General features: G+C 44.9%; 2 protein-coding genes across 9 annotated transcripts in view; both read left to right on the top strand.

Annotated features, from left to right (window-relative positions):
* Nucleotides 1-5,386: 5,386 nt before the first annotated feature.
* Nucleotides 5,387-8,586, top strand: ATP5MC3 (ATP synthase membrane subunit c locus 3). Its single transcript, XM_084524599.1, has 5 exons — nt 5,387-5,515; nt 5,627-5,705; nt 6,615-6,692; nt 7,067-7,260; nt 8,335-8,586. Exons 2-5 carry the CDS (start codon nt 5,667-5,669, stop codon nt 8,447-8,449), a joined length of 426 nt encoding a protein of 141 aa, XP_084380725.1. The 5' UTR covers nt 5,387-5,515; nt 5,627-5,666; the 3' UTR covers nt 8,450-8,586.
* A 143-nt stretch (nt 8,587-8,729) lies between these two features.
* Nucleotides 8,730-15,182, top strand: part of ATF2 (activating transcription factor 2) — a 55,563-nt gene continuing 49,110 nt past the window's right edge. For 3 of the 8 annotated variants that reach the window (XM_084524590.1, XM_084524596.1, XM_084524597.1), the window contains exon 1: nt 12,829-13,002. The gene's annotated coding sequence lies outside the window, so the exon portion shown is untranslated. Of the gene's footprint in view, nt 11,680-12,828; nt 13,003-13,344; nt 13,426-13,637; nt 13,666-15,182 lie in introns of those variants that run through there. The other 5 variants (XM_084524595.1, XM_084524591.1, XM_084524592.1 and 2 more) reach the window with 4 other exon arrangements.

Below are 15,182 nucleotides of genomic sequence, written 5' to 3' on the forward strand. Positions count from 1 at the left end.
AAAAAGTCCAAAAATCTCATAAACATAGCTTAGGTACTAGTGTTTAAAAACCATGAATCTTGGTGTTGCCATTCCCCTTGCACAAAAAGCCTGTGCTTTCAGAAGAGGCCACTAACAAAGCATCCCTCCATTTGGGGTGTCTTTGACTTCAGCAACCAAGGCTTATGGGTATTTCTTGAAATGATGGTTCTACTGTGGCCAAAGTCTTGGTTGTCTGTGCAGTTCTCTGGATGTCTGTTTTAGCAGGAAGTGTGTATCATGTGAACAGTGTTGTAATTGCATTGCCAGCTGTGTGCTCTAAACAGTGCAGCCAATGTGGTCAACCTCCAGCTGAACACTGTTTTCTGTTAGAAAAGGTGTTTAATGCTGTTAATTAGAATAAAGACCATTGCTGAATTTATTCTAATTTAATCTCTCTCAGTGATATTCTGTAAACTAACAATGTCTGTGTGTGCTATCCGATTGCCTGACTGATCATTTCAGGTATTGGCTGTTCTTTGCAACACAGCACAGAGACCGCCTGAACCAGCCATGGGAAACATGAATCATCTGAATAAAACACCTCGCTCAGGGGAGTTCAACAAATGAACATTTGTTGATTAAATTAACAAATTAAATTAAATTAAATTAACAAATGAAGAGGTACTCTAATTCCTCAGGTTCTGTATTTTCTGTGTGTTTATAATAAATAATTTGATTAAGCATCAATAAATTTTTTCATTACTGCTTTTTCTCAAAAATCTATTTCCAAAAAGTATTGGGGTAGATACATAACAATGCTTAAATACATGGAAACTCGTCCTGAAGGTGGCGATCGTAGCACATGCGGCTATAGATGGGAAACATAAAGCGAAACTATTTGTGAATCTGTCAAGCATTTCATTTTATATTGCAAATGCAAATAAATTATAAATTAAATGTAGCATCTGTTGTTTTGTTGTTTGTTTGTTTGTTTTTTCTTCAGAAGATTGATAATTTTTCCTGAAATAGAAAATAAATTTCAAAAACAGAAGATTGTCTTTGACCTCATGTCATGCTGGGCTTCACAAAAGAGTGGCTATATTACTACATATTTACACTGTTTTGTAACATCCTGAAACCAACCAGCAGAACTTGAACACTGGACAACAGAGCTTTGTTATCCAGAATGAGAGTGATTCTACTTGTCTTTCCTGACAGGGCTGCTTTGGAGCCTTGGTCTTGCTTTCCTCCAGAATCCAGTAGCTAGGATGAAGATGAGAACGCCTCCTTCCCTTGCTTAATTTTTGCCATAGCGGAGTAGTTTCCCTCTTGATAATACTCCAGTTTTGATGTATAATGGCTATCGTAGTAGTAGAACATATGCATATAATCATTCTGTTATTTAAAACAGATCTTAGAGACCCAAAAATGATACGGCAGGGATTACCACAATATTTGCTTCAAATCACATCAAAAGTCTCCATAGTATCTGCATACCTTCAGAGTTTTGCTAAGTGCAGACATGGTCTGCTGTTTGTCTCTGTAGTTAATGCCATCAGTTTCTAGGACTTGGGTGTTAAAATAATCAATGGATAGTTGAGCAGAATGCTCTGTAGCCTAAATTAGTCCTATGTGGTTAACTGCCTTCAGCTCTTTACTGAAGGGAGACTAAAAGAAAATGAATCTGAGCAAAAAATAGCTTGGGTAAGTACTCTGGGGGACAAAGATCACTCAAGAAACAGATTCTCCCTTTCCCCTGTAAAAGACAACTTTACAATGATGAGAAAAAGGCTTCCGTCATCTGCTTTCCTGTAAAGCATCACATGCAATGCAGCCAAGTTAGCAATTAAAACTTCCGATGTTACTTATAGCAAGATTTGCCAACTACCAATAATCAATAAGACAAACAGGTATGAAGAGTGTACTCCTCAAAGCAGAGACATATAACTATGGCTTCATTCCTTCTTTCCAAAGCTAAATCAGTTTAAATATTGTAAAGCTTATTAATTCTGCTCTATATACATGTAGCTTCTTCCCACAAGCAGTTGCTCCAGTTCTCTGGTCATCGTGATTGGGAAGAGTCAGCCATGCAGCAGTGAATGGGAGAGGTGCACGATATTCTGTGCTGAAACGTGGCCCAGGCAGTGGAAAACACTGACAGACCCTGACTTTGTAAATCAATATCAATCAATGCCCTACAAAGTACAGCATAAATCTGGAAGTTCTGGAGAGCTAACCCTGAAGTAATAACACCACTCTACGTTTTAAAGCATTTCAAAAACATTAGGACATTCTCAGGGGGCTTTTGATCCAATTTCACCCCCCTTTGGGGCTCTTCCAAGAACTAAGGGTTATTGGAATATATTGGTTTTCCAGACGTATCTCCTCTTCAAAACAGAACTTTTAGAAACACTAGTGTGAGTGTGCGATATGCTTGGAGGTACTAATCCTCTTCTGGGAAGTAAAATTCAGCCTGAAAGAATAGGTTTTGATCTAGGAGAACTATCTATTTAGACTTTGAACAATGGGATTCTCCTGATTAGCTAAGATTTCTCTGTCAGCAAATACAGAACATATAGTCATCTTTTACAAGTTATTCATAATGAATATAGAATACTGACAGAGCCTTTGGTGCAAAGCACTCTGGACAGAGACATTTATTCAATGTTGTACAGTGTTTTATTTGTTGCATTTCTAGATATATTATTGCCTAAATTCATCTCTGTCTGAAGAAAGACCAACCTACACATAGCAGACAGAAATGCCATTTTACAAGTACCATGACCAGCTTCCTTATTACATGATTCCTGCATGGCAAACCGAGCAGGCAGAAAGGCTTGCCAGACCTCTTCAGGAAGTCACCAGAAAAATTCTGTCTGTACACCATGTGTGTTCTGCCAACACTCAGGTTGTGTGACAGTCATGGTCTGAAATGCGCAGATACCAAACCACTGAGGGTCTCAAAGTGAGACTGGGCCTTCCCGTGGTGTACCTAAAAACACAGACACGGTGACCAGAAATCTTTGTGGTTTGAGTTGAAGGGGCCTAACTGGCCCTCTCTGGGAGAGACCCCTGGAAAGCCAGGAATCTCTTTCAGGAGATTTTGTGAGTGTGAGACGACATTCTCAGTTGAACTTAAGAGTTTCAGGTACATGGTGAGCAATTCACGTCAGTGCCTGGTAATATTATGGAGAGGATTATCCTTGAAGTTACTGAATGGCACCTGTGGGACAATGCGGTCTTTAGTCCCAGCCAACATGGGTTCATGAGGAGTAGGTCCCGTTGACTAACTAGATTTCCTTTTATGATAATATCACCATCTAGTTGATCAAAGGAAATCAGCCGATGTGATATTTTTGGATTTCAGTCAAGCTTTTGACACAGTTTCCCATAGGATCCTACTGGACAAAACGTCCAGTATACAGCTAAACAAAAACATCATACGATGGGTGAGCAATTGGCTGACAGGCAGGGCTCAAAGGGTTGTGGTAAATGGGGCCGCATCAGGCTGGCGGATGGTCACCAGTGGGGTACCCCAAGGCTTGATTTTAGGGCCAGTCGTCTTCAGTGATTTTATAAATGACTTGGATGTAGGACTAGAAGGTGTTTTGAGTGGGGCAATCAACAACCACATGAAGTTTAACACGAGCACGTGCCGGGTCCTGCACCTGCGACGGGGCAACCCTGGCTATATGTACAGGCTGGGCGATGAGACGCAGGAGAGCAGCCCCACAGAGAGGGATCTGGGGGTTGTGGCTGACAGCAAGTTGAATATGAGCCAGCAGTGCGCCCTGGCAGCCAGGAGGGCCAACCGTATCCTGGGGTGCCTCAGGCACAGCACTGCTAGTCGGTCGAGGGAGGTGATTTCCCACCCTACTCTGCGCTGTTGCGGCCTCACAAGTGCCATGTGCAGTTCTGGGCACCACAGCACAAAAAGGACATGAAACTGTTGGAGTGTCCAGAGAAGGGCTACAAAGATGGTGAAGGGCCGAGAGGGAAAGACGTATGAGTGGCTGAGGGCACTGGGCCTGTTCAGCCTGGAGACGAGGAGGCTGAGGGGAGACCTCATGGCGGCCTCATGAGGGGGAGTGGAGGGGCAGGTGCTGATCTATTCTCTTTAGTGACCAGTGATAGGACCCGAGTGAATGGTGTCAAGCTGCGACAGGGGAAGTTCAGGCTGGCTATCAGGAAGAGGTTCTTCACCAAAAGGGTGGTTGTGCACTGGAACAGGCTCCCCAGGGACGTAGTCACGGGACCAAGCCTGTTGGAGTTTAAGAAGCGTTTGGACTGTGCTCTTAGTCATATGGTCTGAATTTTTGGGTAGATCTGTGTGGAGCCAGGAGTTGGACTCAATGATCCTTATGGGTCCCATCCAACTCGGGGTATTCTACGATTCTATAAGTTGGAAATTACACCATTCCTTAGGGCACCAATGAACTTCTCTGGGGACCAAGCAGCAGGTCAAACCAATAGGAAATAGAGTGAGATTAACAGAAGTCTTTCTTTATGAAGAACTGCTTGAATTAAGCTGAACATGGTCCCCAGAGATCAATAACTGTGTTTCTGACTCCTCCTAAAAGCAACAACCGAGTTGCATGTAAAATATAATATCAGCTGTTATGCCTTAAGAGCAACAATAAACAAGTGTTTAATGGTGGTTTTTTATGTTGCTCAGACCAAACAGCTTGTGAATGCATTTTTGCAAAGCATTCCAGAGCAGGAATCATGACAGAAAATGCACAACACTCCTGAGACTCCAGGTTGATTTTAGGAACTGACAGGAAAATATGTGACTTGAGAACAAAAAGCACAGTCTGTTAGGGAATGTAAGATCACCCTGGCAAAGATGCAGAAGACATATAAAATGTACTTTTGGATGGGTAATAAACACATTTATTTTGAGGTGAATAGAATTTAAATATTCACTGGTATGTCTTCGGTAGGGTGGTGTTGATCAGCAGTACAGCAGCGTGTAAGGAATTCCACCAGGGCAGCACCCACACTTGCTTTATGTTTTTTTTATTCGTGGTGCTGGAAAGGTTTGTTACCACAGCGGCATGTGGGTGGATTCTCATTTTTTTTCAACAAGAAAAGTTCTGACTAACTGGTAAAGCTTTTGCCACTGGCACGTGTATCTTCCTTGGTGTTTGCGCATGTACTTCTGTTCCCAAACCATGGGTGCAAAGTGTGAAATAGGAAAAAAAAAAAAAAAAAAAAAAAAAAAGCTAGATCTGCTTTTCCTAGCCTGAAGGCCAGGCAAGGCCACAAACACCCTCCCACCCCGCGGCCCTATGGAGGCTCCGTGTAGGACAGGGCGGGGGCGGGGCTGAGCGCGGGGGCGGGGCCACGCGGGGGCGGGGCCCTCCGCACCGCCCCCCGGCGCTGCCAATGGCGCCGGTACAAAGTGACCTTGGTGGCTCCCCCCCACCCCTTCCGCCGCGCTGCATCCGGGCGCCCGCCGCCGGCCCCGCCGCGCCTGCGCAGAGCCCGCCCCTCCCGCAGCGCCAGCCCCAGCCCGTCGGCCCTGAGGAGCGGCAGCCGCAGCCGGAGCCGGGTGAGTGGCGGCGCCGCCATCCGCCCCCATCCGCCCCTATCCGCCGCCATCCGCCCGGCCGCCGCCACCCGCCCGCCCGGCCGCCCCCTCACCCTCTCGCTCTCTCCGCAGAGACGCCGGATTGTGGCCCCCGGGGACGCCGCCCGCCGAGATGTTCGCCTGCGCCAAGCTCGCCGCCTCGCCCGCCCTGGTGAGCGCGGCGCCCCCGGCCCGCGGGGAGGCCCCGGCCGCTCCTCGCTGCGCCCCCCGGGGCCGGGCGGCGGCCGCGGGCAGCGGGGGCCGGGAGGGGCCCTGGGGCTGCCATAGGGCGAGCCCCGGGGGGCGTGGAGGGTGGTAGGGGGGCGGCGGGGCCAGGGGCTGCCTCGGTTGGGGCCGGGGTCCTCGTCAAGGTGAGGGGCCCCTTGAGGCGGGCAGGGCCGCGCAGCGCCCGGCGGCTGGGCCTGGTGCGCAGCGCCCCGCTGTAGGTCAAACTCCAGGCAGTGCCCGGCCTGCGCGGGGCGGGGGATTCTTGCCCTTGTGAAGACAAGGGGCTGACCTCCTTCCAAACGTCCTCTCTGGCCTGCGGAACAGCCCCTCTCGCAAGCAGCAGGCACGGCACGGCCTGCAGGAAGAGCTTTGTGCGAGAGCAGGGATGACCTTAGGCGGCTGGAAGCCCAAGGACATACGCAGGCCTCTCGTGAAGGAAGATTCATTCATTTGTGCCTTGCTAGGCTTCAATGTCTACACTACGTCCTTGCATTTAGCAACCTGGGAATTCATTTTGGAATATTTTATTTTCTCATTTTAAAACGCATATCGCTGCCAGCTGGTCTGTTTCCCCTTAACTTGGTCGCTGTTTTGTTACGTTTCCTGTCAGTAGGAATAGCTTCATTGAATAATCTAGCTATTCACAAAATGTCATCTGAAAACGGTGCTATCAAATTGCATGGCAGCATTTGTTTCCGTATAATCTACTGTATATCCAGCAGTGCAAAGATTTCTGTCTTTCTGTTAAGACAAATGGGTTAGCAGATGATAGTCTTAAAACCTTAAATAAGACTTTACAGGAACAACTGTAATCAAGTGTTTCTTCTTTATAACTTTTTCCCTCCTTTTCCAGATCCGTGCCGGATCAAGAATCTTGTACAGACCAATTTCGGCATCTGTGTTCTCTAGGCCAGAGGTCAGGACTGGAGAGGTACCTTATATACAAAATTCTGTATCTTCCTAAATTACCTGGTGAGCCTGAATGTTTTCAGCCTAGATTTCACTTGTACTAACTCAAGATTCTCTGCTTTGAAACCTACTTTATATCAAACATCTAATAACACTTGTTGCTGTCCTGCTGTTTCCCTCTGAGAGAAGTCTTTTGTGTTTGACATTGATTGCTTTCAGGTGAATGGGTAACATTCTGAAGTCTTTAACTCTTGGTTATAGTCTCATCCCTTGCAAGAGTAACTAGGCTCTGGTTCTAATGCAACTTCTATAACTGCAGAATAACACTGTATCAAGCTGGTCATGGAAAATGATCTGTGTCTGAATATAATGTTTTCTCATGTTTTGTTTTCTTAGGGCAACTCAACACTTAATGGGGCCCAAAACACTGTCTCCCAACTAGCACTTAGAGAATTCCAGACTAGTGCTATCAGCAGGGACATTGACACTGCTGCCAAATTTATTGGTGCTGGTGCTGCCACAGTAGGTGTGGCTGGTTCTGGTGCTGGTATTGGAACAGTCTTCGGTAGTCTAATCATTGGCTATGCCAGGTAATCACTCTCTCTCGTATAAAAGTCTTGATTTATGTGCAGATGTATCTTGATGCAGCATTTGCAGATAAGCTAAGTTGTAGTAAGGATCATGGAACTGTAATAAATTCTGTTAATAATTACTAGTGTTAAACACAACTAAATAGCGTGACACTGCAGGATGGCTCTGATAAATGCAGAACTTGGTACAGTTTACCTGGAAAAGTGACATGAAAGAAATAAAATCATTAGAGTGGGTCAGCGTGTTGGTCACTGAAGTTCAGTGTTCCAGCATTCTGTTCCAGAATGGAATTCAAAATCTAACCTGGATCTTTTTCCATAAGAGGGGAGAATCTCTAAAGAGAAACTGAATGAAACAGGCATAAAATAAGCTTTACTTCATTATTCTTTCAACCACTGAAGACTTGATTATATCTTATTTCTTAATAAAGAAAAGGAGGCTCACCTACATGAAGAAACATAAGTGTTTTCCATACAAAGCTAAAATGTTCGCTATTTTTTTAGTTTTGGCATCAACATGTCAATAGAGGTTGTGGAATATTATTTAATGATACTATGATGGTTTTCCTGCCTCTCCCAACATCACTGCCACCACTTCATGTAGGGATAATTCATTGCCTTTTTGTAACAAACTGCTACATACTTGTTTCTTTGCTCTACATGGTTTCAGTTCTTTGATTTCATTGTGAGCTACTTAATGTTGTAGACATAGTCTATTTGGAATAGAGTTCTAATGTTACAGATATTAAATAAATGTATAAACCATAATGGTTCCTGCATGGGACGAAAAGTAAATTCAAAGGCTGAATATAGTCATATAGTCATAAAAGCTATGTTATTTCGGCATATACAGTCTGCATAACCCGAATTAAGTCTTAATTGCCACGACACTTGTCTTCAATTAAATCCTTGCTAAAAAATATAACAATTTGTGCATGGATTTACTGGATTTCCTGTTATAGAATCTGTGGAAGGGAAGTATGAGCTTTTGGATCTGTCAGGTACATTAAACTGTGTATGAAAAACATCTTGAACATAAAGATAAAAAGGTCTTACACCTTCGCTTTCTTTTAGAAATCCTTCTCTGAAGCAGCAGCTGTTCTCATATGCTATCCTGGGATTCGCCCTGTCTGAAGCTATGGGTCTCTTCTGTCTGATGGTTGCTTTCTTGATCCTATTTGCCATGTGAAAGGAGATCTGCCTATAATACTGGCATTGGAATGTAACTCTGCATATTTTATGGGACTCCCAAAATGTTGGTGTCATGGAAATTGATGGTATTTCCAAAGTCATTTCATTAAAGATAACAACTTTAACAACTGTCAACCTGTCGCTTGCATTTATTATCTTTCTCATTAGGATATCTGGAAGACAGCATCTTGTTTTTCAGACCCTGGGGATTTGTCCTGTTAATGACATATCACATAGGACCCTTAAAACAATGACTTCAAGTCAAACATTTTTAATGTATGTGGGAGCGGTACGTGTTTGTAAAAAATCAATGCAGCCTATCCTAGAGAAATCAGGATACACTGACACAGCACGAAAAGCTGTATTGCTGGCCTTGTTCCTTTACCTGTTTCAAACTTATCCAGAGCTGTTTCTGTGCACAATGTGGTTTTTTTTTTTTTTTTTTTTTTCCACAGACTAGCTAGCACACAGTATATTTTTGCACTGCTTGGTAGAAGGAGCCAAGCAATCCACAGTCATAGGAAAGTTCTGTTTACCTTTGTTCCCAGTTACACAATGAATTTTGATCACCCTAGAACAAATTTTCTGCTTGGTTCTGACCACTATCCAGGTTGAATTAAACTACTGGTCAAAGGCATTTAATTGTGGCTAATAAATGTTATTCTCTTACTTAATTAGAGCATTCTTAGCATCACCTAATTAAAACAGAACTTCCAGCTTCCTAATTTTGTAAAGGCAGCCTTGTGTTTTCTTAACTTTTTTAATAGCAGTAGGATCAAGGCAATTTAACAAAATGTCTGCAGTATCAGCCCTTGCTTCTCACAGCATCTGTCTTCTAATAACCTAAATGCATTTAAGTTATCTACATATACAGCAACATACTATGTGCTCTTACATACTAACTTGGTGGGGAGCTTTGAACATTAAATAATAGATCTGATCTTTCAAATATAGAGTGGACTTTGGAAGAAGGTGAGTAGGTTTATGAGCTGCCTTGTCCTGCTGTTACTTGAATTGAGGGAACTGGTGTGACCTGTAAGTATACTGTCCTTCAAGAAATGGAGAAACTCACTCACAGCTCTTAGACTGGTGTGAGATGCAGGTAAGGCCTTTGTTTTAATCTGAATTTAAATACGGTGTTCGTGTAGCCTAACTTGAACCTAGCATAAGAGGCTACTTCTCCTGTATTTTCTTTGGAGAGAACAGTCATGTCTGCAAAGGGATTAAACATTACTCTGGAAATACGGAAAACAACCTTTTATTTAACTGCAAGTTTGAGTGTAAGATGTGTGGTATCTTGAAGTATTCAGATCTAGCGTGGTATTAGTAGTGCCCTGTGTGATATCTAGAAATGGTTCTCTGGGGATTTTTTTCCCTAGATGTAGGGCAAATAATGATTACTGGAATTAAAGCTCATCTGTGTACTGCTGTCCTTCTGGCAGTAGTTACATCTACTTACCTGTATTTCTTTGTTCTCCCTGAATCTTCATCTTCCGTTCTTTCAGTGCTGTAGAAATCTCTGCAGGCCTCCAAGGTTGCTAGTTTGCATTTGCCAATATCTTGGACTGGTCTAGGCTGATAGGGAAGCTGAATTACACTCCCAGCTCTACTTAATGCCAGATAAAAATTAAATTTGTGGATTTAAATATATTTGTGTGTGTGTATATATATATTCTATGGTATTTAGAGCTAACTGGAAATTCCTCTCTAATTTCTGCTCTCCAATGGAGAATATAATGAGCTAAGAATTCGGTGAGTTTTTTCTCATCACTTCAGACTTGGATAATTGTTTTAACTCTACATGTAACTGCTAGTCTGTTCTACAGTCATTAACAAGAATTGTGTTGAAGTTGCTTTTAATTAATAGCACTCTAATTTCAATGAGAGCACTTAATTCAGGTTTCAGATTTCTTTATCACTGGGATTTGGCCTACCAAGTAACTTCAGCCTTGGTTAAGCCTAGCTCTGGATCAGTTAATAATACTTAGAAGTTGGTCTACATATGAAATAGCTCTGCTGAGTTACGATTGTGTGCTTGGTGTAGGGAGTTCTGGCTAGCAGCTGTTCTGGAACCTCGATAAGGAAGCTGAGTGACCACAATTACTGGACTTGTATCCAGTCCTTTCCCTTGTGGTTCACTTCTGTCAACATGTAGTCTTCTCTTTACGGTCAGCCTTGTTTGAAAGGCAGCACATAGACAGATTTCACACCTGACATATCATAGTAGTATCTCCGCATCTCCCCAAGCTTGACACATATTAAATCACTCCACTCACTGGTTAACATGGTCCAAAACCAAGCAAAATTGCTGTTAAGTTGTGCTAACTTTGGAAGAATTGGATGTCAGCGTTACAGATAAAGACTCTTCCAGCTCTTTCAAAACATGGAGGCAAACCTTCAGGCAGGGAGGGTTATCCTCCTTATAGACAATAAGAGCCTTAGCCAATGAGGAATGGGTGGGTTTTTCACATCCTAGGGCACATGGACTCCCTTTATTCCTTTATTTTCCCTGTTCTTGAAAAAGTGTGCTTTCGCTGGTTGTTGGAGCACTTAAACAGCTCAATTAAGTTTGGGTGGTCTTCCAAAAAAATAGGCTGTTCCTAAAATGCTCACAAAAGAGATGACTAAAAACCATTTATTTGAAAACCATTTATTTGTCTGCATATTACAAAGATATATATATATTTATTTATTTATTTTTAGTGACTGGGTAGCAGTGATCTGTCTAAAAGGACTTGACCACCTCCATAAGAGCTTACATCAAGAAACATTTCTCATAGGTCAGAGAAAACAGATATAAAGTCCCATGAAGCAACAGTAGGCTTCACTTTTCCTGAAACCTTTGTTGTTGTGCTTTCAATTTGGGAAGACTGATATCCTCCAAACTAAGGACTCTGTTCTTGGATGAAGCTAGCTGCAGCAGAGATCTCCACTGTCTCTGAAGTGCTCTGCCTGCTGTTCCAGTAGGTTCAGCATCATTCCACCTCTGAAAGTGATGTGCACGAGTGTTATCCTAATGTGTGGTGAAAGAAATGTTTATTTTAACCAGTTATGTTGTTATGTTTTTGCTGCAGGCAAGTGATTCATGCTTCCAGACCTGCTTCTTTCTTTGTTTCTTGTTTTTCCCTGCTTATACTCTGTATGTGTTCTCTGCAGCAGTTTGAGGCTAAAGGCAAAGAACTTGCAGTTGAGCCTTCTGCTCAGACTCAGGATGGATGCCATGTAAAGGTAAATCTGAAACCGAAGAATACCTGTTTCAGATGCAGCTCTTAGTTGCTCTGTGCAGGAAGTTTAGAACTGTGCATAGATTTTTGTTCCTTTCTGCGGTATCTCTTGTTTGAGCCTTTCACGGCATACTTCGTAAAGAAGAATTCAAATTAATTAAACGGTTTTATCCCACTTTATCGTGAAGGCACAGTACAGCACTTCTGTGAAGTTCTACCAAAGCATTTGACAAGAAATGAGGCATACCATGTTGAGTTCTACAAGTTCAGGGAAACGGGCGATGCCATTTACATAGTGTAGAATTTGCTTATGCTACTGGAACTAATACTGTATTTTAGAAGATTTTTTTTGTTGTTCATACTATCAGGTCAGGATTTTGATCAGTCTCAGGAGAAAGGATTGGTAGTTTAAAATTTCATCCATGGCTGGGAGCACATACCAGCTAAACTGTGCTGATGTCTATGATTAGGGTATTTTTGAATTCATCCAAAATGTTTCCGATTCCTTCTGTGTAAAAAAATTAGGTGAAGCTGCTTATGTTTTATGTTCTTTGTGCTTTGCTGCAGTGTTTTTGGTGGAGTGGTAAGATGGAGGTGTTCAGCAGAGCTGTGGCCACAGGCAGGAGGCAGCTCCGGCCCACTGGGCTCCCCTGCGGGCAGGGCTGTGGTGTGTGGCGGAGCGGGGAGCTCAAGGAACGTATCCATGGCAAGGGCTGAGCAACATGGATGTGACATGATTCAAGCAGAGCCCCCAGCACTTCATAACCGCCCTGCAGCAGCAGGGCCAGGGCTGTGCCGCAGCTCCTCATCAGCGCTTCCACACGAGCCCTCCCTGAGTGGTTTTACCCCGAGTGCAGGAGGAGGCACGGATCTCACAGGGCTTGGCTCCCAGGCCTGAATTGTACAAGATGTGGCCAGGGAAGCCTCAGGGCAGGCATTTAAGATCCCTGGCGAGGCAGAGATGGGTTTTACTGCTCTCAGTAGTAGGCAGCCGCCTAACGACCTGCTGTGACGGGCCCTGACCGCCCGGCAGGCAGCGCCTCGCCGCCGGCCCTTGCGGTCACCCATCCACGCGCAACCCGCGCGGCGCCCGCTTAGCTTCGGCGGCGCCGCGGCCACACCCAGCCGCGCGGCGCTTCCGGCCACACAGGCACCCCCCCCACGGCCCCGACCGCCCCGCCGGCGGCGCCCAATCGGCGGCGCGCGCCGCCCCTCGGCGCCACGTGACCCGCGCTCCTCCGCCACCCGCGGAGATGTCGGCGGCGCTCTCGCGAGAGGCGACGGAAGCCTGTGGGGGACCCGGCCGTTAACGCGCGCTGCGGGCCCGGTGAGTTTGTAAACAGCGGCACCGGGCCCCTCCCGGCACCGCCCGCCCCGCAGCGGAGCCCCGGGCCCGGCCCGGGGGTGGCTCCGCCGCCGCGCGCCGTGCGGGGGCTGCCCGTGAGGCGGTAACATGGCGGCGCCGCTCCGCTCGGCGGCCGCCCCCTCCCCCACCGCGGCCTGCGGCTCCCGGCGCCCCTAGAGCCGGGCGGGGCCGGCACCGGGGCCGCAGCGCCGCAGGTAGGGGCGGGGGCGGCCTCCCGGACCTGCCCTGCCCTGCCCTGCCCTGCCCTGCCCTGCCCTGCCCCAAGGCTGCGCGGCACGGAGGGCCCGGGCCGTGCCCGGCGGCGGGCGGCCGGGGCGCCCCGCTGCAGGCGAGAGGCGTGGGCCCGCCCCGCATCGTGCGGCTCCCGGGGCGCCGCCGTAACGGGTGCGGGTGGCTGTGCGGGGTCTCGGCACGGGGGGGTTATCGCCCCGGTATGGGGCGAGGGGGGGATGGGGGGGATGGAGGGGGTGTTGCCGTGCTGCTCCTGTGGTTTTGTCCCCCCGCAGCCCCGTTCGTGAAGTGGGAGCCGGGAGTGCGTTTCCGTGCCCCAGCCTCGGGCTCTGACACTCGCTTTTCTTTATGTTGCCTTCTCCCAGGAATGGTCGTTCTCCTCCCCAAATGAAGGTAGCCACCTGTTTCTTCATGCTAGAGCGCAAAATTGTGATAGGGATAGAAATTCTGATTCATCCGCTGCTTTGCGAATAACTAACTCAGACTGAATTTTGTGTTTCACCTTTTAAAGTACTATCTTTATCCTCATCTTGTCTCATCTATTCTGTTCACAGCTGTGAAAGGCCTTTCCCAAGCTCTTGCTGGCTGTAAAGCTACATATGGTTACCATTTGTTTTTTATTAAAAAAAAAAGGCCAATGTTGCTGAACTTAAGTTTAAGTTACTGCTGTGTCTACATAAGATGGCATTAAACGCTAAATTCAACGTTCGTTTCAAGGATGAGGAAAACTTTTATTTGTGGTCCAGGGCTTCTAGTAAGTGTTTTGGATGCATCTTCAACTTCTCATTGAAACGTACATGGCTGCCCATTGATGGAACTCCAGCTGTAGGTGCAATTGACAAGCTATTGTCAGGTTAGGCATTCACTTGGATTCTCCAATCTAAGTTGGAAGAATCAAAGTTGGAAACTGCTATATTAAGAGAAGCAACAATTTTGACATGTTGTCATGAACTGCTTATTATAAATATGCATCGAAAGAAATGTGAAATAAAAATAATTCCATGTGTATGTGGGGTGAAGGTGCTTTTAAAAAAATTCATTATGAGTTTGTTTTACTACTGATGTGCCATGCTAATATTTAATCAACTATTTGAGTCTGTGATCTTTTTCACTGTGCAGTCATATTTCTGTCCTGATTTAAATTCTAGAAATCTGAACATCTTTGTTATATCTTTTTCCAGAAACTTCTTGACTGTGCAACATGTAACATAAGGTGCTTTCAGGTCCTAAATTTAATCATGCATACTTCTATGAATAATTTTTGTTATCATGTTGCTACTGTGTTTTTGTGACAGCACTGAGTGGCCTGAAATATGCTGTTCTTTTGAATTCTATTAATTAAATTTGGGTGCATCTATTGCCTAACATTCCTCTCTCATCAGCTATTCTTTTTCTCCCCAAACCATTAACTAAACTTACAAATGCGTGTTTACATTTAAAGAGTATCTGTTATTTCTAATATGAACATTTTTATGTCTTAAAATGATCTTGAAGTAACATTACCTATTTTCAGTGGAATAAACATGATTCAATAGTACTAACTTTTCTTTGTAATAATGAATTGCCTTCAAATTATCATGTCCTCCTGCATAACTTAAGCAGGTTTGTTTCAAATCAATAAGGTGCACTCTAAGAAGACGTTGAGTAGAGTTAGTGATAGAAATATGAGCTGATATTTAATAGCTATACAATAGCTCATATTTCTGCAACTTGGTGCCATGCTGTTTTCAATTGTATTCTCTGTCAGTTGCACTTTAGCAGGAACTCAACTTGAGAATTTTTCTGTTAGCTTCGGTTCAGACTTGTGTTTGTCTTCAGTAAGTTATTTTGAGCAGTGCAGTGTGGTTCCATTTCTGGGTAAATGCCAACGGTCACTTACTTTGTTGCTTATAGGGTGGAAAATCAGTAAA

Source organism: Aythya ferina, assembly GCF_964211825.1.
Source record: "Aythya ferina genome assembly, chromosome: 6".
In the NCBI taxonomy this organism is placed as follows: Eukaryota; Metazoa; Chordata; class Aves; order Anseriformes; family Anatidae; genus Aythya; species Aythya ferina.